The following is a 27,284-nucleotide window of genomic DNA, read 5'->3' on the forward strand; positions in this document are numbered from 1 at the left end:
TGCTCTCTGACCCAGGTCAGCAGATAGATCTGAGTATGAATGGAGAACTGCTGCCCTTGAAGCCATTTCTGCTGGGACCCACCCACCTATAGCAGCTCAGGAGCCAATAGGCTCCACCTCCCTGTTGTCCCGTTGCTTATGAGGCAGAGCAGATGGAGGGCTATTGCCATTGCACCCCTGGAGCAGCTGGCATAGGGATAAAGAACTTGGCAGAGTTCTGTTGAGAGAACAGGGCAGCCTGAGAGGTTGTGGGCCAATCCTGGCTCCCGGGGCCCGCCTCTCATGGGTGAGGCTCCCACAGTGCTCTGCTTGGCTGAGCCTTGGGTGGGAATTCCCTGTGGGGCCATGAGGACTTCCTGCCAAGGGCCAGTGAGAGTCTCGAGCATGATGTCTGGGGATGATGTGGTGAAGAGGATGTGGGTGAGGGGCTGGTGTGAGGTGACTGATTCTGGGAAGAAGAGGCCCGCATGCTTCCTCTACCCCACCTGACCACCCTTTTCTGGACTTCCCCAGGCCTTAACTTCCTGCCCCAGTGGGATGGGCCCACAGGTCCAAGCTCTGGGCATTAGGCAGGGAGACTGGGGCAGTCTCTGGTGCATTATTTGGACCGCCTGACAATGGTCTCAATTTTAACCCTCTTGGCCCCCTCTGAGTTCTGTGACTCCTAACTTGACCAGGTACCTGATCCTCCCTGGCCCTTGGCTACCCAAGTCCAAGTCAGGCAGACATAGGGGGCTAGTGCTGCTCAGGATAGCAGCCCAGATGGCTTGGCCTCTTCTACCAGGATCTGCAGGTTCTGAATTCACTCTTGGAGCCTTTCTGCTTTTCCTCATCACAATCCTCTTCCTTGTTGTCTTTATTCTTCCTGCTTCCTTTCCTTTCTCCAGGCTTGAGTCAGTTTTGCTTGGAAATGTTAGAGTTGGAGGGCCTTACAGTTAGCCCAGAGAGGTTGCTTGAGTCACTCAGGGTAACACAGCAGGCTTGTAGCTAGAAGCCAGGCCTTCTAACTGTCAGTGGAGGGCTCCTTCTTCTAGCCCCTTCTGCTTTTCTGTCCCTGGATGTGTTTAGACACAACACTACCAGCTCAGCCTATCCCTCGTGAATGGAGTATTTCATACTAACACGTAACTGATTGTCACAGGCAGGCTTCAAGTCTTTTGCTTCCCAAGAAACAGATAAACCAAACTTGAAATAAAGGATTTCAGATATGATACATGTTGAGGGGCAGGTAGAAAATCCCAGCCTCTCTTACCAGCTGACCTCTGGTGGTCTCAGTTCTTTTGGAGGTCTGAATGGGACTTGTCTCCCTGGCTCCTGCTTTGAAAGGCCTCTTCCCTCTCCCTGCCCACCCCTGTCCTGAGTCCACTATGGCATTGGACTCTCTAAAGAGAGTAGCTCCTGGGACAGGCAGGAGGCTACAGGGCTACAGCAGAAGGCCCAGACCCAGAGTGGGGTCTGGAAGGAGGAAGCTTAGGTACCCCAAGCTGCCCTGCTCTGGGAAAGGGGTGAATGCTCACTGACATACAGCATTTAATAAAGTCATTTTAAGGGGGTGGGGCTGCGACTCCAGCATGCAGAGGGGGTGGCCTGCTAGGAGTCAGTCTGTTGAGATTTCGAGAGCTTTTTGAGCTTAGTCTCTGAGCTGGGCATCAAGGGGTCCAACTTGGAGGGTTGCGTTTGGTCCTTGGAGGGGTTCTGTGGTGGCAAAGCAAGATGAAGTGAGTATGCCCCTGCCCCTAGAGGAATGAACCAATAAAATGCATCTTTCTTGGAAAGTCATGCCTCAGACAATCCGAAATCCAGTGGGTCATGACTTCTCAAATATTTCCAAACTCATTTAACCACAGTAGGTCATACCTAATTTTTCCCAGAGTCTTCAGGGCTCAGTGGGTGAGTCTACTAAGGTAGCCTGGTATTCCTCCCACCCCCCAGCCCCCCATCCTTTTCAGATCTGGTCAGGAGCCAGGAAAGAAGCAAAATACTGATAATTCAAGAGCAGGAGCAATCAGGGGGTTTGCTTTGTGGGGCTGGGTGGCCCAGGGCTGAGCTTGAGGGGCCTGTTTGTTCTTGGGAAGCTGGCAAGGTTTCTCTCTGGCAGCACGATCCCATCTCTGGCAGGTCTGCAGCACTGCACTTGCCTGAGAAGGGCATGTTCACTGGGGAATCTTAGGCACTGTGCGGTGGGGTGGGGCCACAGCTACTCTGCCCATGAGCAAATCCGGTCCTAAGGTACAGCCAGTGCCAGGGCATTTGAGAAATGCCCTGTGGGCAAGCTGTCAACCACAGCCACCTCATTGGTGATACTCATCACTACCTGAAGGGGAGGACATGTCTTGGCAGGATTCACTTCCCCTTAGACCAGGGGCATTGAGATGGGGCAAGAGCTTCAGCTGGTAACTCAGCAGAAGCTGAGCCTGGGTCTTCTGACTACCAGCCAGGAAGCAGGGCCCCCTGGACAGTTTTTCTCAGGATCTAGTGACTCTGGAGGTGGTGTGGCTGCCAGACCCTCCACCCAAGCCCCGAGAAGCTCCCCCATGGGGATCGCTCACGGGCACGTCTGTGGCGACTGTTGGAAGGGTGCCGCAAACCATATTCTTGTTCCTGCAGCCGGGTGGCCAAGTCCTGCTTCTCTCGTCCCCAGCGCCGAGCTGAGTCCTCTAACTATAGACATGAAGAGGCATAGATGGAGAACCACCAGGCAGCATGGCCCCTCCCTGAGAGCTAGGACAGCCTACCTGAGCCTGCTCTTAGGGGAAAAAGCAAAACTCCGGTTCATGTGGGCTAGCTACTACCTTCCCAAGAGACCTCAGGGTGACAAGAGTGGGTGAAGAGGGACTAAGTGACAGCTTGACTATGACTGATGGATCTTCTCTTAGTTTCACCAGCGGACTGAGCCCAGACGCTATTACAATGGGTCCAACCAATCCTCCACCATGGGGCTCCAGCCCTCCTTGTGCATACGGGAAACCCTGTCTCACCTCTACCATTGTCACGAGTTGAGCCCCCAAACTCCTCATTCACTGAACCCCAAACCTGATCACACAGGGAGCCCTGATCCTGATTACAAAGTGAAAGTGAAAGTCGCTCAGTTGTGTCCAACTCTTTGCAGCTCCATGGACTGTAGCCTACCAGGCTCCTCTGTCCATGGAATTCTCCAGGCAAGCATACTGGAGTGGGTAGTTGTTCCCTTCTCCAGGGGATCTTCCCCACCCAGGGATTGAACCCAGGTCTTGCCACCAAGGAAGCCCCCTTGGTCACAAATGGAGCCCCACCTCTCCTGACACACAGATCCCAGACCCTCCTCACAAACTGAGCCACCACCCTGATCACACATGGAGCATGGACCCAGTCACACACCAAACTTGGACTCTGGTCCAAGTGGAGCCCTGACCCTGGATGCAGACTGAACCCTGACCCTCCTCACTGAGCACAGACGTGGTCACACAGGGAGCCCTGACCCTGGACAAACACTGAGTCCTGACCCTGGTCACACATGGAGCCGCAACCCTCCCCACACACTGAGCCCCAACCCTCCAAACACATGGAGACCTGACCCTTCATACAAGGAGCCCCAACCCAGGTCACAAATGGAGCTCTGACCCCAGATGAAGACTGAACCCTGACCCTCCTCACTGAGCCCAGACATGGTCAAACAGGGAGCTCCATCCCTGGACAAACAATGAGCCCAGATCCCGGTCACATATGGAGCCCTGACACTGGTCATATACAGAGATCTGACCCTCCAAACACACAGAGCCCCCACTCTCGAGGCTTTACACATGGAGCTTCAACTCTCCTCACGCTCTGAGCCCCAACCCTCTTCTAACATGCAGACCTGACCCTTGTCACCAGTGAAGCCCCAATTCTTCTCACATAGCCCTAACCGTCCTGAAACACAAATCCTGGTCACAAAGCAAGCCTTGACCCTCTTCACACTTGGAGTCCCAACCTCCTCATACAGGGAGTCCCGACCCTAGCAAACACCGATCACCAGTGCCAGACACACACAGAGCTCTGACCTTGGTCACACAGAGAATTCCCACCCTGGTCATGCATGGAGACTGACCTGGGCCCAAGCCTACTCTAACATGCAGCCTTGACCCTGGTCACAAAGGGAACCCTGACTTTCTTCACACACTGAGCTCTGACACTCCTCACACAGGAAGTCCAAACCCTAGACCAAAACTGATTACTGAGACACCCGTGTCATCCAGCAGTTGAGAATCTGCTTCGCAATGCAGGGGACGCAGGCACGCTAAGCTCCCACATGCCTCGGGGCAACTAAGCTCGTGTGCCACAACTACTGAGCCCGTGCTCTCCACAACTAGGGTCTGTGCCCTGCAAGGAAAGATCCCGCACGACACAACGAGGACCCCGTGTGCTGCAACTAAGGCCCGAAGCAGCCGAATAATAAATAAATATTAAAAATAAAACCACCCATCACCAACCCTCGACACACACAGAGCCCCCACCCTGATCACACACGAAGCCTTGACCCTCCTCTCATACAGAGCACTGACCCTAGTCACACACTGAGCCACGACCCTCCTCACAGAGGAAATTCCCACCCTGATCACCCCCCAGAGACCCAATCCCCCTCACGCACTGGACCCCAACCCTGATCACACAGGGAGCCCCGACCCTAGTCACACACCAGGCCCTGGTCACAAAATGGAGCCCCCAATCCTGGTCACAAATGGACCCCTGACCCTGGATGCAGACTGAGTCCTGATCCTACACATACACACTGAGCCCAAATGTAGTTAAGTAGGGAGTCCTGATAGTCTAAATACAGGGAGCCCCAGTCCTGGTCATGAACTGAGTCCTGACCCTCCTCACACATACAGCCCTGATCCTTTTCAAACACAGAGCCCCGACTCTGGTCACAAATGGACCCAAACCCTCCTCAAACTTGGAGCCTTGACCCTCCTCACACACGGAGCCCCCAACCCTCCTGAAATATAGAGGCGGAGCCGGGTCTCTGACTGAGTGGAGGCTCTCTGGCCTGTGTGGCCCCTTCACCTCACCTACCTGGCTTTCCAGGGACAAGATCCGGCTCTGAGCTCGTTCCAGCTTGGCCAGGAGGTTAAACTTGTCTGAATTACTGGCAAGGAGATCCTGTGGGCAAAGCAGAAATTCGCACATGGTCCCCGTCAGGGGCTGTAGCTGTGTGAGCTCGGGAGGCCAGGTGACACTGAGGAAGAAATCAGCCAGGTCCAAGCTCCAAGTTCAGCTCCCAATGCAGAGCCCCAGTTGTTCAGTCGCTCAGTCGTGTCCGGCTCTTTGCAGAACCTCAGACTCAGGGCCAAAGCCCCTGTCCAGGGTTTCACACTTGGCATGTGGCTTTTTCACAGCTGTTCTCCCCATATATTTCGAGTGTATGAAATTTTTGTACATCAGTTAAAAATTTAAAAATATACCAGGGAGGGCTTCTCTGGTGGCTCAGGGGTGAAGAACCTACCTGCCAGTGCAAGGTACACGAGTTTGACCCCTGATCTGGAAAGATCCCACATGCTGCCGAAGCAACTAGGCCCATGCGCCACAACTGTTGAGCCTGTGCTCTAGAGCCTGGGAGCCGCAACTACTGAGCCCAGTGCCTGGAGCCCACGCTCTGCAGCAAGAGAAACCACTGCAGTGAGAAGCCTATGGACCACAGCGAAGAGTAGCCCTTGCTCACTGCAGCTGGAGAAAGGCCCCACACAGCAACGAAGACCCAGCACAGCCATAAATAAATGAATAAATCTTTTTTAAGAAAAGATGCATTAATACTAGGGAGCACTAGGTTAGTGCACAGAAGGGAATCTTGAGCTGGGGGGGGGGGTCTTTCTGTAAAGTAAAGGATCTGTTTGTAAAGTGAGGGTTCCCCATCTTCCGCTCTTTACCTGGATGTCCACGCATCGAGGGTGCTTTCAAACAGAACTCACCTCCTGCGAATCCTGTGATGAAGAGAAAAACTTTGCTGTGCCCAGCCCACCTGGCTTGTAATTCCAAATGTTCGGTCTCTGGGTTTGCATAAAGCAGGGACACCTGTAACAGCCTCAGAAGGGGAGGGGCCAGGGACACCCACCTGTGCGGGCAGGGTGCCCCTGGAGTGGCCCGGGGCTTCTGTCTCTTACAGGCTCTCTGCCAGGTCTCCTCTTGCTCCCAACTCCCCAGGGTCCACCTGGGATCAGGGAAAGGGTTCTCCAAGGCTGTACCAATCCCAGGAAATGCTCCAGGATGGAGTACTGAGAGCCCTGTGTGGAGCCCCACTGCAGCCAGCCAGTGGCAAATGGGCTCAGGGGTCAGCTAGGGGTTTGCTTGCTCTCCCATGATACTAGATGAGGGTAAGGGTGAAGCTTTCAGACTCGTGAGTGTTCTCCAGGGGAAAAAAGCCAAGGCCCAAGAGCTAGAGACTCTCCAGAGATTCCAGGCACACTGAAGACCCTGGGAAACCTAGCTCCTGGTCTGGGGCTTCACCTCGGATTGTGTGGTGAATGGTTTCTGAGCACCTGGTGACCTGGGTAGGCAGGCCCAGGACCACGCTTGTGCTGGTGGCTCTTACCGGCACGGCCTGCGGCTGCAGAATGATGGGGGCTGACTGGTGGCAGCTCTTATCCAGCTCTGCCTGCAGTCTCAAGTTTTCCGTGAGCAGCACTGAGTAGACGTCAACAGGCAGATTCTCGCCCGTAGGACCCGGGGGAAGGCCAGAGGCTGAGAGTATGGGGAAGGCTGTGAATGCGGCCATAGATGTGCATGAGATAGGCTTTCCTGCCTCCGTGTGCCTGGTCCAATCTGCCTCAGTGTTTTCCTTCTTTCTGCTCGTCCTCTGCTCCCCAGCTATGGCTCCCTACTGCCAGTGAGATCAGGTCCACATGCCTCCTGAGGCCATGGTTTTAGGCTCTTTAGAATCTGACCTGGGTGATCTCCCTTATCACTGCCCTGCCCTTTGTCCTGGGTCTGTTTCAGCTCCTCATCTCTATCTTTCCTCCTTTTTCTGCTTCTGGCATCCTTACTCCCTGGGCCAGGGCCTGGCTGTTTCCTTTCCCGAGATTGCCTTCTCATCTCTCATGCTAACCTCAGGGTTCCTGAAAGGCGGGCCCAACTTTCATTGTTTGTTAAAGGCCTTCAAAAATACCCCCCCACTGACACCCCCATGCAGTGAAGGCTGTCACAGGGCTGGGCTTATGGGGGTCTCCAGTGAGGTGGCACAGAAATCCTCCGCTTGGGCTGACCTGATCCCGTGTGACCTGGTTCTCTTTTGCTCATCAGAGCTGCCTCGGATGGGCAGTTCTGGATGGCTTTGGTTAACATTGATGGAGAAAGTAAATCATGGACTTAACCAAAATATTTTTTTTTCTGTTTATTTTGTAGAAGCAGACTCTTTGAAAATGTAGGGAGATGAGCATATAATTTGAGGGAACTGCTGCCTGGCAAAGCCCCACTTTGCAGGTAGCCCATTTCTGTTCACTTGAGTCTCAGAGCTGCTTCTGGAAGGTCAGAGCCTCTTTCTAGCATGGTGCACACGCTGTGTCCCCTCCCTTGTGTTCTGAGGGGCTCCCTGGCAGGAGAAGGGAGTTCAGGGGCCTCTGGAAGTGCTGAGTGTCTGAATGAATGGGGAACTAGCACCCTCTGCGCAGTTTGAAGGTGCTGCTGAAACTGAGAGGCCTCAAGAAGGCAGGGCCTGCAGGGGCGGGAGCAGACTCACGCATGCTGGGCTTTCCCTGCGGCTTGTCCTGCAGGGGCTTGCTCCTCTTGCGCAGCTTGTCCTCCAGCACTTGCTCCATCTTCTCGATCACCTGGAGGGCGGAGCACAGAGGCTGGGCTGGCCCGGGGGCATCACACCTTCCCTTCAGTGGCCGGATCCGGGGCAGCCTGGCCCTTCTGCTACCTGCCTTCTCCTGGTGCCTCACGGTCTCCTCCAGCGCCTTCATCTTCTGCAACTTGTCCTGGTAGTGCTTCAGCAGCGCAGCCTGTGGCTGCTGAGCCTGGTGTAGGAGGAGCAGCTCCTTTTCTCGATCATTCTTCTGATGGTGGTGGGGGTTGCAGAGAGAGGGGAGAAGGGGGAACAGGGGTGCCCTTGGCCCCGAGGGTCCACCCCAGCTCCCCCTGCTCAGTTCACCACTTCCCTGGCCCCCTGGCCCCTATGTCCCTCTCCCTTCTACTTTCAGGTACTCCCTCCCACTTTCAGGTACTCCCTCCCGAGCGCCCTTCCCCTCTGCCCTCTGAGCCCTGGCTTACTAGAGTCAGTTCACTCTGCAAACGCTGCACCTTGTCCCTCAGCTTCTTCATGTCCAGCTCACTCAGCAGCAGTTTCTGCTTCATGGATGCTAGTGGTGGTGGAGGAGCTGGCTCAGGGAGGAGGCACCTCCCAATTCAAATTGGAATACTTGAGGCGGGTGCAGGTGGGGAGGGCAGATGTCTCTCAGTCCTGGGGCTTGAGACAGGACTGGACTCTCAATTTCCTTCCCCGGAGAGACCCCAGGCTCCTACTGATTAGCCTGTGTCCCGCAGCACGCACACCTGGGAGAGGCCCCCACCTCCCTATTCCGTCGGTGGCCTGCACGCCCTCACCCAGGTTCTGGGCCTTGTTGGGGCTGGCTGACTCCTCTTCTACCTCCTTCTGGGCCAGCTGGCTTCTCAGCATGCGGTTCTCTGCCTCCAGGACGCTGGTCTGTTTCCGCAGTGACAGGATGTCCTCTGCCATCTTCTGCATGGCCCGCCGGTAGTTGTTCATCTCCTGCAGACCCCGGAGCTCAGAGCTGAACCCCCAGCCCCGTGTGGCTGCCACCCAACATCGACATTCACACTTAGAGGTCAGCGGGTCACTCCCGAGGCCAAAGAACAGAGAGAATCCCAAGCTGTGCCCTCAAGTCTTAGCAACTCCTTGGAGGGGTGGTCACGACAGGGTCTTCACCCCTCCTGGTCAGTGAGAACAGGTCTGTAAATGTGCTCTTCTGGGGGTTACATCTTTTCCTGAGATGCCTTCTAGGGGGGACCCAGGCCTCAGACACCATTGAGGAAGCCCCTGAGCGATGGAGACTTGAAAAGCTCTGGGCCAGCTCTCCAGGGCCTGGCTAAATCAGGGCCATTCTCACCTTCTCCCTTCTCCTTTCTTCCTTCTCTAATCCCTCTTCTTCCTTGAGTCACTGAGGACCCAGGGAAGAATCTTTCTGAAATCTCCCTGAAGGCTCCTTGGGAGCTGCCCCTGGACACCAGCCTCCCAACGAGCCCAGGGGTCTTGAAGGGACCCAAGGTAAGCCTGGGAGACCCAGATAAGGACTCAGGGTCAGTGCTGGGATCCAGCTATAGGATCCAGGGTATGAGGTGGGGCCAGGATGCCAGGCTCTGTCGTTAGGTTAGGAGTAACAGCAATACTTGGAGAAGGCAATGGCAACCCACTCCAGTGTTCTTGCCTGGAAAATCCCATGGACGGAGGAGCCTGGTGGGTTTCTGTCTATGGGGTCGCACAGAGTCGGACATGACTGAAGCGACTTAGCAGCAGCAGCAGCAGCAACAGCAATACTAATATCTGGTGTTCATTGAGCATTTCCCATGTTCTAGGTCAGGCCCACCTCCTTCATTTAGCCTGTGAGGATGGGTTCTATTATCATCCTCATTTTATCGATGATGAAGACAAGGCCCAGAGAGGTGAGTAGCTTGCTTAGTCACAAAACTAATGAGTGGCAGAGTCAGGGTCTGAAATCCAGGCCTGCTGGCCCTTGAATCCTTGTTCTTAAGCACTGTGCAATCCTGTCACGATGCCCCATGTAGGGAAACTTCACAATATTTTGAGAAGTGATGAAAACAGGTTACTACAAAGAATTATGATTTCAACTTGGGAAAAAAAGTTCATGTTTACCCTTGTGTGTACATAGGAGAATTCATAGGTTATATTTACATTATTTGTTTTATAATCAGAAATCCTCTACTGTTATTTACAAACACTTTTGTGAAGGTAGTTTCTTAAATATAAACAGTACAACAAAATAGAAAAGAGAGACTCAAAATGTGAAGCCAGAAAGGTCCGCGGAGAGGGAGGAGGTAGGAGCTAGGTTGGGGGTGGAAAAGGAGGAGGAAGCAAGGCCAGGGGGAGCTTGTGGTCTGTGGCCTTCCTGAGACTGTGCAGGCCTTGCAGGCGGGGGGTGGGGGCTCCAGCCAGGAAGGGGCTCCCAAGTCCTCAGGAAGCAGAGCTCAGTCCTCAACTCCCACCTGGGCCCCATGCTGACTGGGGATATGGCCTGGCTCCCAGTCACTGCCTCCAACCTGTTGCATGGTGGGCTGCTGGCTTCCTGGGGCGGGGTTTCCAGACAGCAGGGGCTCATCAGATACCACTTGTCACCTGCTTCTGTCTAGCCTTCTGGCTAGACTGCCTCTGAATGGTGCCAGTGCTGGGCCCATCTCCCTAGCACCTGCCCCAGTCAAGTTTTAGGTCTTGGCTCCTGTAGATCTGCCCATCTGGTGCCCTCAGACAGCTACGTTAACTAGGACACTCAGCCCAGAGACTGCACCCTCACAGGGCTTTGTGGTCGGGCCCCAGGCAGAAGCCCAGCTTGGCTACTGACTCACTGAGTAAGCTTGGATGAGCCCCTTCATCTTACTGAGCCTCAGATTCCTCTGGCAGGAGGAGCATGGAGTTGCTGCAAGCTCAGAGGTCAGGGGCCCTGCCTCAAGCAGGCAGGCCTTGGAGAAGGCAGTTCCTATCCCACCCCATCTCTGTTCTAGTACCAGCTTTAGTTAACAGGTCAGACCCCTTCCTCTTCGTCCTTGCTACCTTCAGCCTGGGTTCCTTTGCTCCCTCCTCTGCTGTGCTCTACATCTTCAATGTATAGCAGCCCTTTGATGGACAGGGGTTTGGGAGGCTCAGCAGACCGTCAAGAGGAATCACATGATATTTTTGAAAAAGAAAATTCATCTCTCCTTTCCCTCCCTAGCCTAATTCAGGCTCTTCTCATGTCTTCTCTGAACAATTACAGCAGTATCAAGTGGGTTTCCTTGATTTAGAATTATCTTTTAGAGAAAACACAACTTGTCCAAGAAAACAAGTTCAAGGATGCTCCACACACTGCAGTTAGTGATTTTATTCTAGGAAATGCTCAGTCTCTGGATACAGGCGGTACTTACAAGGAATGACCTAGATTCAATTATTCTGAGGCAGAGATGTCCACACTGTATTTTTAAGTGGAAAAAAAAAAGTAAGAATGTGGCAAATTAATATGATCACATCCACAACTGGTATGTGTATGTGTGAATGCACGTGTGTACATGTGTGCATGAGTGTATACATACAGATGTATAGTAACAGTAGTAACTGCTCAGTTTGGGAAGGAAAAGGAACACTTGCTTAATCTCTGCATTTTTCTAAGAATTTGCTCATGTTATTCATCTAATTAAAAATAATTTAAACCGAAATACATTGAGGGCTATACCATGTTCACAGATTGAAAGACGAAATGTAAAGAGTTAGTTCTTCCTTACACTGATTCACAAATTAAATGTATTGTCAATTAAGATCATAACCCTCTTGTATATGTGGAGAAATAGATAAACTGGTTCTATGAGAAATAAAAAGAACAAGTATCGCCAAAATACTTTTGAAGAGAAACAGGTGGAAAGACTTGCTGTATCAGCTGTCAAGATTTATGATAAAGCTACAGTAATTAGGCGGAGAAGGCAATGGCACCCCACTCCAGTACTCTTGCCTGGAAAATCCCATGGACCGAGGAGCCTGGTAGGCTACAGTCCATGGGGTCGCTAAGAGTCAGATACAACTGAGCGACTTCACTTTCACTTTTCACTTTCATGCATTGGAGGAGGAAATGGCAACCCACTCCAGCGTTCTTGCCTGGAGAATCCCAGGGACGGGGGAGCCTGGTGGGCTGCCGTCTATGGGGTCACACAGAGTCGGACACGACTGAAGCGACTTAGCAGTAGCAGTACAGTAATTAAGATAGGGTAATATAACTGCAAAGTTTGATAAGCAGGCCAAAGCATGAGAGAGCCCTAATACAGATCCACACATATATGGACTCTTAACATATGATGGTGTTACAGGGTGGTAGGGAAAGGATAGTCATTTTAATAAAAGGTGCTGCATCAATTGATATCTATCTGGAGAAAAGGGAAACTTGGCTCTTATTACATACCATAATTAAAAATAAATCCAGCTGGACTGTAGATCTAAGTGTAAAAGGTAAAACAATAAAGCCTCCAGGAGACAAGGAAAGGAATATCTTTATAAACTTGGGATAGCGAAAGGTTTTTCAAAACAGGACAGCTCAGAAAAGGGGGAGATTTCCCTGGTGGTCCAGTGGTTGAGATGTGGGCCTTCATTCACCACTGTGGCCCCAGGTTTAATACCTGGTCGGGGAACTAAGATCCTACAAGTCACACAGTGTGGCAAAAAAACAAAACAAAACCCAAAACAAATCCAAAACAGCCAAACCAAAATATGCCAAAAAAGCACAAATCAGGATGGAAAAGGTTGATAAATTTATACATTTAAATTAAGATATTTTATTCATATAAAGACATCATTAACAGGGTGAAATGGGCAAGGAAAGTGGGAGAAGATACTTGCAACAAACACAACCGAAGATGAACTCATATTCAGATATGAAAACAACTCCCAGGCTTCTCTGGTGGTTCGGTGGTAAAGCGTCCACCTGCCAATGCAGGAGACACAGGTTTGATCCCTAGTCCAGGAAGATCCCACATGCTGCAGAGCAACTAAGCCTGAGGGCCTCAACTATTGAGCCTGTGCCCTGGATCCCGGGAACCACAACTACTGAAACCCAAGCGCCCTGCAGCCCAGGCTGCACAACAAGAGAAACCACCGCGGTGAGAAACCCGCGAACCACAGCTAGAGTCGTCCCTGCTGAAAGCAACTAGAGGAAACTGCACAGCCACGAGGGCCCGGCATAGCCAACGAATACAGAAGACATAAATAAATAAAATTATAAAAACGACGCCCACAAATCAGTAAGAAAAGGACAGACTATGCAATAGAATAATGGACAAGAGATTGGAACTGACCCTCAACAAAATAAGCCAGTAAGCATCTGAATCGGTGGCCACCCTCTTTAGTCCTTTAAAACCAAAAAGATTCTGCTATACAGCGCCACATTGACTAAAACAAAAACAAAACAACCCTGACCACATCAAATGTTGGTGATGATGTAGCGCAAGTAGAACCCTTAGTCCCTGCTGGGGGAACACGAAGTGCCTCCATCCTTTCACAGTCTGTTCGGAAACTGGATCCTATTGAAGTTGAATGCCTGCATAGCCTATGATCTGGCAATTATACTCCTGAGTATATACCCCTCAAAAAATGCACGTGTGAATGCATCAAGAAGCTGGTGTAAGAACATTACTAGTAGTATTATTTGTAATAATCTTAAACTGGAAATAACACAAGTACCCATCGCAGTAGAATGGTGGGAGAGTCATGTGGTAAGATGCTACGCAGCAATACAAATGAATGAATGATGGTCATGGACAACCACATGGAGAATCTCTCAAACTAATTGTGAGCAAAAGAAGAAAGACACAAAGTACCTACTCTACAATTCCATATAGATTTTCTCTAAAAGCAAGTAAACTTTGGCGAGTTAGAAATCAGGGTATTAGATCCCCTTGGGAACGTAGAGAGATGACGAGGGCATGAGGGAGCTTCTTGGGTGCTGGCAGTGCTCTTCTTGACCTGCAGGGCCTGTAGGGGTTACATGTGTGTGTTCACCTTGCAATGATTCATCCCTTGAATACATTTATGTTTTGTGTGTTTGTTTGAATGGGTGTTGTACTTCACATTAAAAAGTTAAAAATGTTTAATGAATTAAAAAAGAAATGAAATCCTGGTTCAACTTTGGTTAAATACAGGAAGCCTCCACATTGCCACCCCTTTGGAGATCATCCTGGTTCTCAGCAATAGTGGGTTCCTTTCCAGCCCTGAGCTTTGGATGCTCCCTGTGGGCCCTGGTTCTGGGCCCTGATCGAGCCTCTCCACCCTGTGAGGCTTACCCAGTCCTGTCTGGGAGAAATGGCCAGATCTGCTCTACCTCCCTGGAAGGGGCCCTCTGAAAGCAAGCAGGCCACACGCTGACCCTTGCTGAGGGCCTAAATGATGCCTCAGAACATCCTATGAGACTCAGATTAATTCACGTCTCCCATTGCCTACAAATGTGAAGCGAGCCTTTGCACCCAGACCCTGCTAAAACCTGTGCTTTTTGCACCTACTGGATTGAGGCAGGTTGGGGCTTCACCCAGAGGGAAGAACACTGGGATCCTGCCTTGACAGTAGCTGAATCTGTCTCCAGAAATTGAGGGACACTGATGGGGGTGGTGGCCAACACAGGCACCAGTGTCCATATGATGTCCCAAGGTCCCAGGATACCCTCTGTCCCTGAAGCCAAGGCTGCCTGGGGTGGAGATGGAAGAAGGGCATCCCCAGCCTGCTCCTCAGGGAGCCAGAAGTGCCCAGGTCTCCCTGTGTTGGGACAGGTGGGCATGCAGCCTGCCTAGCACAGTGAGAAAACTGCTGGCCTGATCCCATTGCTGCTTCACCAGCTTCTCCTTCAGTAGGTCCTGCTCAAGGTAGGGGTGGAGCGAGAGAGGCCCTGGGCAGGGAAGAACCTGCTGGATGCTAGGGTCCGGGTACCTTAGTCTATGTGTGTGCGGGTGGGGAGGGCTGAGATCATCACGGCTGTGGTTCCTGAGGTTTGGAGCAGCTTTCTTCCCGCCCTGCTTCAACTTAGAGGCAAAGTCTAAGGCTTGGGATTCAAGGCCTCTTATAAGCCACCCCCTTATGCCCATCAACCCCGCCCTTCCCCTCCAGCACTCTTATCTCCCCCTTCACATCTCTACTCAGGCTGAACTATTAATATCTGCAGAGAACCTCTCCCCCATTTCCACTACCTAATCTTTGATCTTTTATAGTCCACTCAGTAATTTGTAGTCTAAGGGACTGCAAGGAGATCAAACCACTCAGTCCTAAAGAAAATCAATCCGGAATGTTCATCGGAAGGACTGATGCTGAAGCTGAAGCTCTAATACTTTAGCCACCTGATGCGAAGAACTAATTTATTGGAAAAGACCCTGATACTGGGAAAGATTGACGGCAGGAGAAGGGGACAACGGAGGATTAGATGGTTGGATGGCATCACCGACTTGATGGACATGGGTTCAAAGCTCTGGGAGATGGTGAAGGACAGGGAAGCCTGGCGTGCTGCAATCCATGGGGTCGAAAAGAGTTGGACATGACTGAGTGAATGAACAACAACAACAGTAATTTGTAATTGCATGAGGACTGCTAGTGTGTGTGCGCCTGAGTGTGCATGTGTGTGCACCTGTGCACGTGTGCGCGGAGGGAGTCCTGGGGAAGGGGCTGTGGCCCCGGCCTACCCCACGGGTCTAATCAGCTCCTCTTCTTATTGGGCTCACCCTTTCTAATGCCCTATTACCTCTCACTCAGGAGTCTTGGGGGTGAACAAAGCTCTATTATTAACACCCCTCCTTGACAAAGAAAGAGAGATGAGGTCTAGAGGAAGGGAAAAAAAGAGATGGAGAAGGACAGTGTGGCTCCTGCTGAAGTGGGGGGAGCCTTACATCAGCCACATGGCCGATGGGTTCTTGGGGGCTCCATCCCTCGGAGGTTAGCCCTACTGAGCTTCCACAGGCCCCGCCACCACCCCTAGCCAAATCTCCCCTGGATGGGTGGAGAGGGACCTGGCCCTGGATCACCTGCCCTCAGGCTCTACTCTTGCTGGCTCCCTCTGTCCCAGGGGACCCAGAGGGGTGGCAACCTCCCTTCCTCTCCAACTCCACTCACCCCCACAGCTGAGCCCTGCTTCTAGACAGCAGCCCTGACCTCTCCCCACAGACTGGGCTGGGCTCCCGGCTCAGGGCCACATTCTGCGTCACAGTGCAGCCTTGAGAAAACCCAGGACACCACGACCCAGATTCCTGTGGTGCGCCGGCCCTCCGTGCCCCCTCCCCCTCCAGCTCCCAGGCTGCTCTGCTGTGGGGGTCGTGGGCAGGACGTCAGCCTCACTCCTATCTCTCTGGGCCTGCACATGCTCTAGCGACAAGGACTCTACCTGTGCCTGACCCTGAGTTCCCACTGTACCCCCTTCACACACTGGGACCCCAGCTCCCTGAGCAGCTGATGGGAGAAGCACCAGGTGGCCCTGGGTTCATAACTCCCCTGCTATAGGGTGTTGGTGGCGTTTGCTGCATGCACCTCCTCTCTGGCTTTGGAAGGGTAGTAACTATGCTCTGAGCCTCAGTGTCCTCATCTGTGGAATGGGAAAATAGTCTCATCTCAAGCGGTGGCTGTGGAGTCAGGAAGTGTGATGAGGGCCTGCCTGGCTCTGGTATATAGGCTGCCTGTAGACACCACGGAGAAGGCAATAGCACCCCACTCCAGTACTCTTGCCTGGAAAATCCCATGGACCGAGGAGCCTGGTAGGCTCCAGTCCATGGGGTCGCTAAGAGTCGGGCACAACTGAGAGACTTCACTTTCACTTTTCACTTTCATGCACTGGAGAAGGAAATGGCAACCCACTCCAGTGTTCTTGCCTGGAGAATCCCAGGGACGGGGGAGCCTGGTGAGCTGCTGGCTATGGGGTCGCACAGAGTCGGACACGACTGAAGCGACTTAGCAGCAGTAGCAGCAGCAGTAGACACCACATCCCATCTTCGTTTCTTTGGCCACCTTGGCTTGTGGGATCTCAGTTCCCTGACCAGGGATTGAACCTGGGCCACAGCAGTGAAAGCCTGGGATCCTAACCACTAGGCCACTAGGGAACTCCCTCTACCTCCCATCTTTGTACCACTTTTGATAACCTACAAACTGGATACAAAGTAGAAATCACCTTACACATATAAAGAGCGGGTGAGACAATGAGGAATTATTGGACATAGATTAAAAAAAAGTATCTGTGTGATAGCCTTGAGTACCAAGTCCAGAAGTTATGATTATCAGGCTGCTCCCATTTTACAGAAGTTGAGGCCCAGCATCCACCTCAGCCTCCCTCACCTTTAATAAAGAAGGAGGGGCGGTGGCGATCTTTCACAAAAGCCTGAAGAGGGCAATGCTTGCCCCTCTCCCCCACAAAGAACTTTCTTACGGTGGAATCAGAGGCACTTCAGCCACTTGAGGATGTTCAAATATCCCTGTGGCCACAACCAACTATGTTGACCAAAGTGAAAGTGAAAGTCGCTCAGTTGTGTCCGACTCTTTGTGACCCCATGGACTATATAGTCCATGGAATTCTCCCGGCCAGAATACTGGAGCTGGTAGCCTATCCCTTCTCCGGCGAGTCTTCCTGACCCAGGAATCAAATGGGTCTCCTATGTTGCAGGCAGATTCTTTACCAACTGAGCTATCAGGAAAGCCCAGGTACGCCTTATACCTTCACTGTTCAGATGGGGAAACAGAGGCTAGAAGGCGGCAGTGTGCCCAAGGTCACAGAAACTCAGTTATAAAGCCTTGACTGGAAGCAGCTCAGTAAACACCCAATCAACCAGTACTTGCTGTGTGCCACATGTGAGCTATGCTGGGGCCTCGGAGCCCAGAGGAGTCCAGACTGTTCCAGGCTGTGGTGGGCTCCCCTCTACACTGAGGAGGTGGCAGGAAGTGCCTGTGACAGAGGGAAACTCAGAGGAGGCTCTCAACCCAGCCTCGGGGCAGGATGGGGCAGGAAGGCTTCTTGGAGGAAGTGATCATCTGAGTTGACTCTTGGGAATGAGCTCTCTGGAGGTGGAGAGAGGGCTTTCCGGGCAAAGGAATGTACACTGCTCAGTCGATCAGTCGTGCCTGACTCTTTGGAACCCCATGGACTGTAGCCTGCCAGCCTTCTCTGTCCACTGGATTCTCTACGCAAGAATACTGGAGTGGTTGCCCTTTCCTCTTTCAGGGGATCTTCCCGACCCTGGAGATGCAGAGTCTCCTGCATCTCTTGCATTGGCAGGTGGGTTCTTTACCATGGAGCCACCTGGGGAGCCCCTGGGCAGAGGAGACGCTGTGGCAAAGACAAGGAGGTGAGATTAGGAACAAAGCAGATGAGAGCAGGATGCAGGGAGGAGAAATAGGGGTTCAGCTGGAGAGGTAGTCGGGCAGACAGAAGACGGCCTTGAAGGCCAGTCTCAGGGCCTCGGACTCTGTTCTGAAGGCCATGGAAGGGCCTAAGCTGTGGGGCGGGGGGTGCCTGTGGCAAGACCTCTCAGGATGCTGAGCCCAGAAGACAAATCAGGAGAATGAAGGCTGAGAACAGCGAGTCAGGTGAACTCGTTGGGACCTGTATCGGGGGTGGCAGTGGGTCTTCAGGGGAGGAGGTGCGTGCATGGAGTACGGAGGCTGAGGAGTTGGCCTGAGGTGCGGCCCAGGCTGGGTGGGAGGGACCTGTGTGGCCTCCAGGTGAAGGTGGTCACAAGCAGCTGATGGTGGTAAGCTAAAGAATCTCAGCTGGAGATAAAGGGGTGGGAAGACAGCCTCCCAAATGTGATGGAAACCTTGAAGGGAGGAGATTTCCAGAGTCAGAGGAAGTGTAGGGTGGGGAGAGGGGTTCAAGGACAAAGGAAAAGGGTGGTGGTGGGACAGCCTTCAAATTCAGGGAAATTGCCAGAGGGGTGGGAGGAAAAGGGTGGGTGCAGCTCTGGTCAAGGCCACAGAGCTTAAGAAAGGAGGGGAGATAGCCTTCTGCTCTGGACAATGGCACATGCAGTAATATAGACCAACTTTCTCTGTAGATAAGCTGCAAAGCTGGATACAAAGTAGAAATCGCCTTCTGAAACATATAAAGGACTGGTGTGACAGTGAGGAATTAATGGACATAGGTAAGAGAGGAGGTTGGGGTGGGGTGAGGAACCCATACAGTAGAATACTTTACAACAATGTAGAAGAGGACCCACAGCACCCAGCAACCATACAGATGCCTCTCACACATAAAGCTGAGCAAATGAACCGTACACAAAATAAAACATACACGGCGTGATGCTCTTTATAGAAAGTTAAAAGCAGGGACTATTAGGTCATAGTGATTAGGGAGGTGTTGATAGTATAAAGAGATAAAGCAAATGGGACTTCTCTGGTGGTCCCGTGGCTGACTGAGCTCCCAGTGCAGGGGCTTGGGTTTGATCCCTGATCAGGGAACTAGATCTCATGTGCGGCCAACTAGAAATCCTCATCCTCCAGAAAACCCTGCCTCCATCCCTAGGTCTCTTTTCCACCCTGTATCCTCAGCTAAGGATGCCACATGCCACAACTAAGACCCAGCGCAGCCAAATAAATAAATAAAAGAAGAAGCAGCAGCAGCAGCAGAGTATAAGACACGAGCGGGTCCAGGGGTCATGTCGAGGAGATGAGCAGCACCAGGGACTTGGGGTGTTGGCGATGTTCCATTTCCAGACCTGAGTGCTGGTTTCATGGATGTTTACTTTGAGATAATTTGGTTGTGTTTAATTTTTTTGTTCAGCACAACTGTCTCCATAGGGGTTGTAGTTCACAATTTAAAAGGGTTTTGATAAAAGGTGAGGTTTACTAGCTTCCCAATCTGCAGAGGAAGCCTCTAGGTGTGACCTAAGGAAATGGCCCCTGGTGACCTTGGTCAGCACTCTGGGTGCCAGGAGGAGGGTATGCGGGAGGAGGACAGAGGATGAGAAAGGACAGAGGTAGCTGGGGATACCGGGGAGGGAGGGGGTGGGGGAGAGAGACCTGGGGATGGAGAAGGGGTTTTCTGGAGGATGAGGAGACACGCAGGGAGAGGTGTTTAGGGGTCATGGATTGGAGCAGAGGGATTGAGGGCATTGGCGGGGGCTTCATGCTCCAAGGGGAAGGAAGAATCCTGGGGTGTCTGGGTCAAAGGTGGCATGGGTGACAGGGCTCTGCAGGGGGTGGAGTGGGTGCAGAGGGTGGGTGGGGAGGCCCAGCCAGGGGGGTGGGTTTGCAGGGTTGGGCATGCACCCTTCCAACTTTGCCCTTCCTTGGGGAACCACGCGACATCTGGGTCCCCAGGCCTCAGGGATCCCTGACTGGCAGGCTACTTGCAGTGTGGTCTGCCTTTGCAGCCAGCAGAGGGCACTCGCCTTCCACAGATGCTCTGGCTTCGGCCTGCAGTGAGAAGTATGGCCTGAGTGGGCCCCGTGCTCTTGGGGAGCATGTCTGGGGGTGCTGTCCAGCCCCAGGCACACATGTTCTTCCTCCAGGCAGTCCAACCTGCCATCTCACACCTCCTGCCCCAGAACTCTTTATCTAGGAGATTCTGCTGAGAACTACCCATGGAGGCCAGAGAGGTGCAGTAATTTACCTGAGCTCACACAGCAAATCCTGATCCTCAGCTGGGACTTCTGTCCTGAGCGAGCCCCAGGGAAGATGATGGGGTGAGTAGGGAGAGATGGGACTTGGGACAAGAGCCATTTCAAAGCACTGAAGTGACCCTGACGGAAGTAATACATACATAGCTGACCACTGTGCCAAAGGAACAGTTGAGAGGGACTAGGATGCAGGGCTTCCCTGGTGGCTCAGAGGGTAAAGCTTCTGCCTACAATGTGGGAGACCTGGGTTCGATTCCTGGGTCGGGAAGATCCCCTGGAGAAGGAAATGGCAACCCACTCCAGTACTCTTGCCTGGAAAATCCCATGGTCTGAGAAGCCTGGTAGGCTACCGGCCATGGGGTCACAAAGAGTTGGACACGACCGAGCGACTTCACTTCATAACTTCATAACACCACCCCCTCACGCACACACCCCGCACATACCCCAAAGCCTAAATCTTTACAAGTCCTCTATCCACCCAGGAAGGTACACAAAGCCCAGGTTGACCTGTAAGGGTCACGGAGCCTCATGACAACAGTTCCCCTTTGTTGAACGTCTGTCACTGGCCAGGCCCTTTATATACTTTTTCTCTGACCTGAGCAATGAGTCTGCGAGGGAGGCATTTTCAGACCCAATTTGCTGAGGAGGAAGCTGAGGCCCAGAGTGGGAGGAGCTGAGTGATGTGTTCAAGGTTGCCCTGCTCACAGGGGCAGAGCTGCAGTTCTACCTGGGTCGCTCTGGGCATTGTTGAGGGAGGCTGCTGTGGAGCCCAGGAAGCCAAGCCTGGGGTGGGGTTACTGAGCTGCTGTCTCCAAGGGGACAGGATGAACTGCCACCCTGCCCTTGACCTTCTCCATTCTCCAAGGACTGGGGCTATCTCTTAGGCAACGTGTCTGCCTGGGGGTGGGTGTGTGCACATTCCCTTCAAGCAAGGTGTTTTTGGAGCCCTTAGAAGCTGCTTTTTTGAGTCAGAGACAGAAAGATTCATTCCTACCCACACACCCCCTTAACCTGGTGTGGCCAGGCCTTGGTGTTCCTGGACTCCTATACAAGCAAGGGGGGCCCATTTCTATCCTCATAATCCCTCTGCCTGTGTGTGTGTGTGTGTGTGTGTGTGTGTGTGTTCAGTCCCTCATAATCCCTCTGCCTGTGTGTGTGTGTGTGTGTGTGTGTGTGTTCAGTCGTGTCTGACTCTTCATGACCCCGTGGACTGTAGCTTGCCAGGTTCCTCTGCCCATGGGATTCTGCAGGCCAGAATACCGGAGTGGGTTGCCATTTCCTCCTCCAGCAGACCTCCCCAACCCAGGGATCAAACCCGTGTCTCTTGCATCTCTTGTATTGGCAGGCCGGTTTTTTTTTACCATTAGGACTACTTGGGAAGCCCCCGGTCCCTGAGAAACCAGCTAAGAATGTAGGTATATCCACCCTCCCCTCAGGGATTCCCTCTGCCCAGAAGGGCACAAGGACGGGCAGCCTCCTCCACTGCTCCTGGCTGACTGGTCTGATCTCTGGAGCCTTCTGCAGGCAAGCCTCATGGTTCTCCGCTTCTCTTATGCTTAGTCTTTCTTTGTGCTGCCTCCATACACAGCCTACCTCTCTGATCAATGAAAGAGGGCTAAAAAGGCTGTGTTCCTCCTCTTACTGAATCTAATCTCCCTCCCCGTATAACTGGCTGAGCCTCAGAGACTTTGCAGAATGGCACATTGCAAAGTTCTGGGACTTCTCAGGCCAGGTCATCAGAATCTTCATAGCGTCCCCCCTTCCTCCTGGAAACCCTGCTGTTCCCCCAGAGAAGAGTGTCCACTATCCTGAGGTGGCCACGCTGTGAGGAAGCCCAAACTAAGTGTGTGGGAGAGAGATGCCTGCCTGGCCCCAGCCTCCCTGGGCTGGGAAGTCATGGCGGCTGGGAACCCACATATCATGGATTGAGACCAGGCCTCCCTGTTGTGCCTTGGCCTAGCTCCTGACCCACAAAACTGAGAATGATAAAAGAAGACATTACTGCTTTAAATCCAGGATGCTTATTATGCAGCAAGAGGTAACTGGAACCTTCTCCCTGGCCTCTGGAGCCCTCCAATGGTTCCACGTGCCTGCATAATAAACTTCCAACTCAATTTCAGGGCCATCTGTCACAGCACAACTATATCACCTGGCCACCAAGTTCACAGGCCAGCCTTCCTGGGCTCCTCCCTATCTCTGAAATCTTACTGCTCTGTCTAGAAGCCATCCTTGACCTCCACCCCCACTCTAGCTTGGCACTCCTTATCCCACCAGTCTCTGCTTAGCTCCTAGAAAGTGTTAGTTGTTTGGTCATGTCTGACTCTTTGTGACCCCACGGTCTGTCCATGGGATTTCCCAGGCAAGAATACTGGAGTGGGTTCCCATTCCCTTCTCCAGGGGATCTTCCCAATCCAGGGATCGAACCTGGGTCTCCGGCACTGCAGGCAGATTCTTTACAGTGTGAACTACCAAGGAAGCCCTTAGCTTGTGGAAGATCCTGACTTATGGAAGGACCTCTCCTCCTCTCCACAACCTCTGGTTGCCATTCTGAGTTGGGGAAGTAGGGTCAGGAAGACCCCCAGCCCCGGACTGGTGGCCAAGGACCCTGCCAGATGTGTCATCATTTGATGGACAGAGCTCCTATAGGTCCCCTCAGGATGTCTGAGAGGTCACTCTTGGCTAACCTGTAGCTTTAAGGGGAAATTAACCACATTTCTTTAAAATGGAAACACTCAGTTCGTACTGATTGGTGTGGTTTCTGTAGTTCCTGAGATCGGAAGTCTGAGCAAGAGCTCAGTTCAGGGGAGCTGTCTCAGGGAGGCAGAGGAGAGGACAGAGGTTGTGCCTGACCACAGCAGTCAACAGCAATTCTGAGACGCTGGACCTGATCTGTGTGATTATTTATAGTGTTTTTGTGGTCTTGAACTTTTGCATATGAATCAAAAGTTTTTTCTATCATGAGCATAAGCCTATGCAGAACTTCAAAATTAATCCAATTGTTGGGTTTATGGTCAATTACCAACATGACCAGTACTTCTTGGTGGATTTCTCCTCTCTGAGGCTCTAATTGGATAGCCCTTAGGAAATTTATTCTAGACGAAAGAAGTTGTAGTTCTGTCTGAGTCACTATTGATCTTACTAGATGGAACCCACTTGGCCAATCAATCATACTGGCTCTAAGCAAGATCTTTAAATTTACTCAGGCTCAATCAGAGAAATGACCTAAATTTCAATCAAAGAATACAACTTCTCGATTATTAGGAGGGACCCCCCGCTCAGTTATGGGATGGATTTATACAGCTTACATCAGGCTATTATGGCTTAAATTGAAGGGACCCTCCTCCCCTTATGTCAGGAACAGTTAAATCATACTAAGGATAATCAGCCTAATAACACTAGGAAATTGGGGCTGGGTGCCTTACGAACAGGGCCAAGACATCATTGCCCTTAAAGATAGAGATGGATACTAAACAGATTGGGTCAGCTGCCCAGGGATGTACTGGGCAGCATCTAATGGAAGTTCTTGGCTTAAATTCTTACTTATGACCTTATAAAGCCTACTAGTTACACTGGAGGAGGAAATGGCAACCTACTCAAGTATTCTTGCCTGAAGAATTCCACGGCCAGAGGAGCCTGGTGGGCTACAGTCCATGAGGTCTCAAAGAGTCAGACACAACTGAGCAACTAACACTCACTCACATTATATTCTGCCTATTTTACAAGATTATTATTTCTTGTATTCTCCAATGTGTGACAGCTACGGACAAAAATGAAGGCTGGGTGACTTGAAATGACTGACCAGATAAATAGTTCTACATAAGATCAATGATTGCAATAGTGTAATTGCAGATATGGGAAGAAGCAAAAGAGGGAATCTTCTCCTAGACCATAACAGATTAGACATGTCCAGAGACTTTGGGCTGCATTTAACAGGGTCTAGTCCAGTAATAATCCACTGAGGGCCTAGCAATGGAACCCCTGCCTGACTCAGCAACGAGCCTTTCTACTAAAAATTGGTCATGCAGCGCCTCCCAAACCTTGGTTGAATTTATAAATATTTTCCCTCATCCAGTTCCGTGTATAGTATACCCTGAAAGAAATTCAGGGCAAAAATCAGGAACGAGGCACTCTGTGCTCTGGGGAAAACGGCAGAATAAGCCTTCAGATAGTTAGGTACATTTTCAGGATAAAATTGTATGAATCCAGAATTTTGCATCTTCCCCTACTTAGAAAAGCACTAAAACCATTAACTGAGATATCTGTTCCTCGTAACTAAGAGCAGCCTTCTACCGAGATGTGTGCTTCATGGCTAACCCCTTTCTCCACAGTCACATATGTGCTTGCGGACCTCCCCCACTACCTCTCTGAAGGAGTTCCATCAGAGCTACGAGAGAGGCTGTCTCCTGAGCTATTGTCCTAAGACCCCCAGAAAACTGAACTCCCAGATCTCAGGTTGTGCAATTTTTTTTTTCCAGTTGGTGCCTCCACCCGACACCTCCACACCTCAGAAGTCAGCTGAGCCTCCCAAACACAAGCAAATCTGTGCAAATTGCAGTTTAAAACAGGTTCCCTGAGGGGGAGGCAGTTGCGTCTTTGTTCAGCCCAAGGTTACAGCAATGAAACAAAAGGAGTGAAATTTCCTTTCCTCTGTTCTTTCTTTTCCTTCCAGCAGCAGCAGAGATGGCGCCTGGAAAGCTTTTGTGTTCAGCACACTGAAGCTTTGAGGGGTGGTGGCAAGGCCTTGGTTGCTGACCCCAAGCGCTGCCTAAGTGGCCCCTGCCGAGCCAGGCTGGCTAATTGAGCAGGGCCTGGACAATGGAGGATGGGTAGGGCTGGCTTAGGGGAGGGGCTTCTTGGAGGATGCTTTCTCCCATTCCCATTTCCCTTCCCAGGCCTCCCTGTGGACCTTCAAGGCTCCACTCTGGGCCCTCTTCCTCCAGGAAGATCTCCTGGGCCACCTCCATTACACCTCCTCAGGTTTGGAGATCAGAGACCTGCCTCTCCTACACTCAGCTTGGGGTTGGTCTTTGACCTCAGCCCAGGGAAGTCGAGGGCCAGGCACTCATGGCATTGGTGAGCAGACAGATCCCTTCCCTGGCTTTACAGGTTCTGCTTACTCTCCCATAACAGACCCCTTCTCCTGTGCTCATGTCCTGCCAGCCTCCTCCCTAGTTAGAGCTTTGCTGTCCCTGAGTGCTCCATGTGGGATGTGAGGAGAGCCCTGGTTGGAGTCCACAATTTTGGGTTTTAATCTAGCCTCTGCTCAAATCAGTTGTGTGACCCTAAGCAAGGCCCTGACCTGCTCCAGGTCTCCTGATCTGTGGGCTAGAGATATGCTCCCTCGTGGGCCTGCTCTGGGTTCTTGCCACGAAGAAAGAACAAAGGCTTTGGCTCCTGGAGTCTGAATGAGAAAGGTGTCCCTATCCCAGGCAAGGCAGGCCCCTTGGCCTAAGGCTGATTCCCCTCCTTTTGGATGACCCCATCTGCCTCTGATGCTGGGTAAGATGGAAGGCAAAAGGAGAAGCGGGCAGCAGAGGACAAGAAGGTTGAATGGCATCACTGACTCAATGGGCATGAATTTGAGCAAATTACAGGAGATAGTGAAGGACAGGGGAGGCTGGCATGCTGCAGTCCATAGGGTTGCAAAGAGTCTGACATGACTTAATGACTAAATAATCTGCTTTGCTCTTCACCCTCACTGGCCCTTATGAGCTCTGGCCCTATCAACAAGACCTCCTGGCCTGACTTCCCCAGGCTAGCCCAGCCCCAGTCACTTTCTAGGATATAGGGCTGGACCTCCAAGAAACCAGAGCCAAGCCCCGTGTTAGCAGGATGCAGTGGTCACTTTCAGAGGTGTTCCCAGAAGTTGTTCTCTCTTCCCTTTCTGGGTTCCCAGGTGTGGGCTCGGGTAGCCTGGGCTGGGCCTGGGAGCCCCACAGAGGTTCCAATGACCACAGGCATCCAGTGGCCAGTGGCTGCGGGCCTGATCTTTTAGTCCTCCCTCTACCTTGCTCTAGGAATACCTTTATTGGTTGCCAGGCAACACACCTCAACACACCTGGCTGCTAGATAAGCCAACCCATCCTCCCAGAACCAGCGGTATGGGGGCAGACTTACAGAGTGGCTGTCCAGGAGGCCTGGGGCAGCCTGGGGGGCTGGAGGGGCTGGAGACTCTGGCTCCCCCATCTTTCCTGTTAGCAGTTCTGTTCCCCAGGATGGGCCCCCGGAGACCGTTGCTACAACAAGTGCCTGCCTGGTGACTGAGCCCTGCCCTGCGCTGGAAGCAGGCAGGCCCAGGGGACCACTCCTGCTTTGTTCCAGGGTGAGGGCATCCGGGTGGGGTGGCTGGAATCAGGCTAGGCTCATTCCTTAGCCAGGGAACTTCAAGGAGATGGCAGGACCTGGAAGGGCTGTGGAGCTAGGAGACCAGGAAACAGGCAAGACCCTGAAGGGCTCCGACCTTCTGTCTCCCCAACACTAGTCTCAGTACCCCCGCCCCGACCTGCCCTCTATGTAGACCTCAGTCTCCCATTAGTCTCGCCCTCCATCCCCACTGTCTCTGCCTTTTGGTTACCTCGCACCCTAGTCTTCCCCTTTCCTCTTCCCTTTAGCCTCCTCCTATTTCTAGCCCTCAGGCTCCCTTCTCTCTGGCCCTTGAACCCCCAGCAATCCTCTGCAGTGGTCCAGGCCAGGCTCACTTTTCTCCTGCAGCTGCACACCGAGGCCTAGGGCCCCAACCCTACCCCCCGGGCCTTCCCATCTCCGCTGTCCTGATAGTCTGAACAAATTCCTTTCCTGTTAGTTCAGTGGAGACAACATGGGTGGATGTCTTTAAAAGGAACTCCCTGGGAAGCAAATGGAAAACAAACCCAAACAAGGCAGCCCACCACCTAGAAACGGCCTTGGTCTCTAAGGCAAAGCCATCTGCTCCAACTGCCCTTGGCCTGGGACTGCCGAGACACCCTCCTAGTGCTTGGAGTTGTCTGTCTGGCTTT

General features: G+C 52.2%; 1 protein-coding gene and 1 long non-coding RNA gene across 2 annotated transcripts; one reads left to right on the top strand and one right to left on the bottom strand.

The window, feature by feature from the left end:
* Positions 1–48: 48 nt before the first annotated feature.
* CCDC33 (coiled-coil domain containing 33) lies at positions 49–26,990 on the bottom strand. Its single transcript, XM_027521148.1, is given in 10 exon segments — positions 49–2,565; positions 2,567–2,661; positions 5,032–5,118; positions 5,925–5,936; positions 6,545–6,711; positions 7,688–7,778; positions 7,875–8,006; positions 8,221–8,309; positions 8,554–8,719; positions 26,407–26,990. Coding segments are annotated over 10 exon segments (1,008 nt in total). The 5' UTR covers positions 26,476–26,990; the 3' UTR covers positions 49–2,465.
* Positions 18,113–25,807, top strand: LOC113879556. The gene is made up of 3 exons (XR_003507378.1): positions 18,113–18,259; positions 18,727–18,813; positions 24,765–25,807. It is a non-coding gene; the product is annotated as an uncharacterized LOC113879556 (long non-coding RNA).
* Positions 26,991–27,284: the final 294 nt, after the last annotated feature.

This window comes from Bos indicus x Bos taurus, chromosome 21 (genome assembly GCF_003369695.1).
Source record: "Bos indicus x Bos taurus breed Angus x Brahman F1 hybrid chromosome 21, Bos_hybrid_MaternalHap_v2.0, whole genome shotgun sequence".
NCBI classification, from domain to species: Eukaryota; Metazoa; Chordata; class Mammalia; order Artiodactyla; family Bovidae; genus Bos; species Bos indicus x Bos taurus.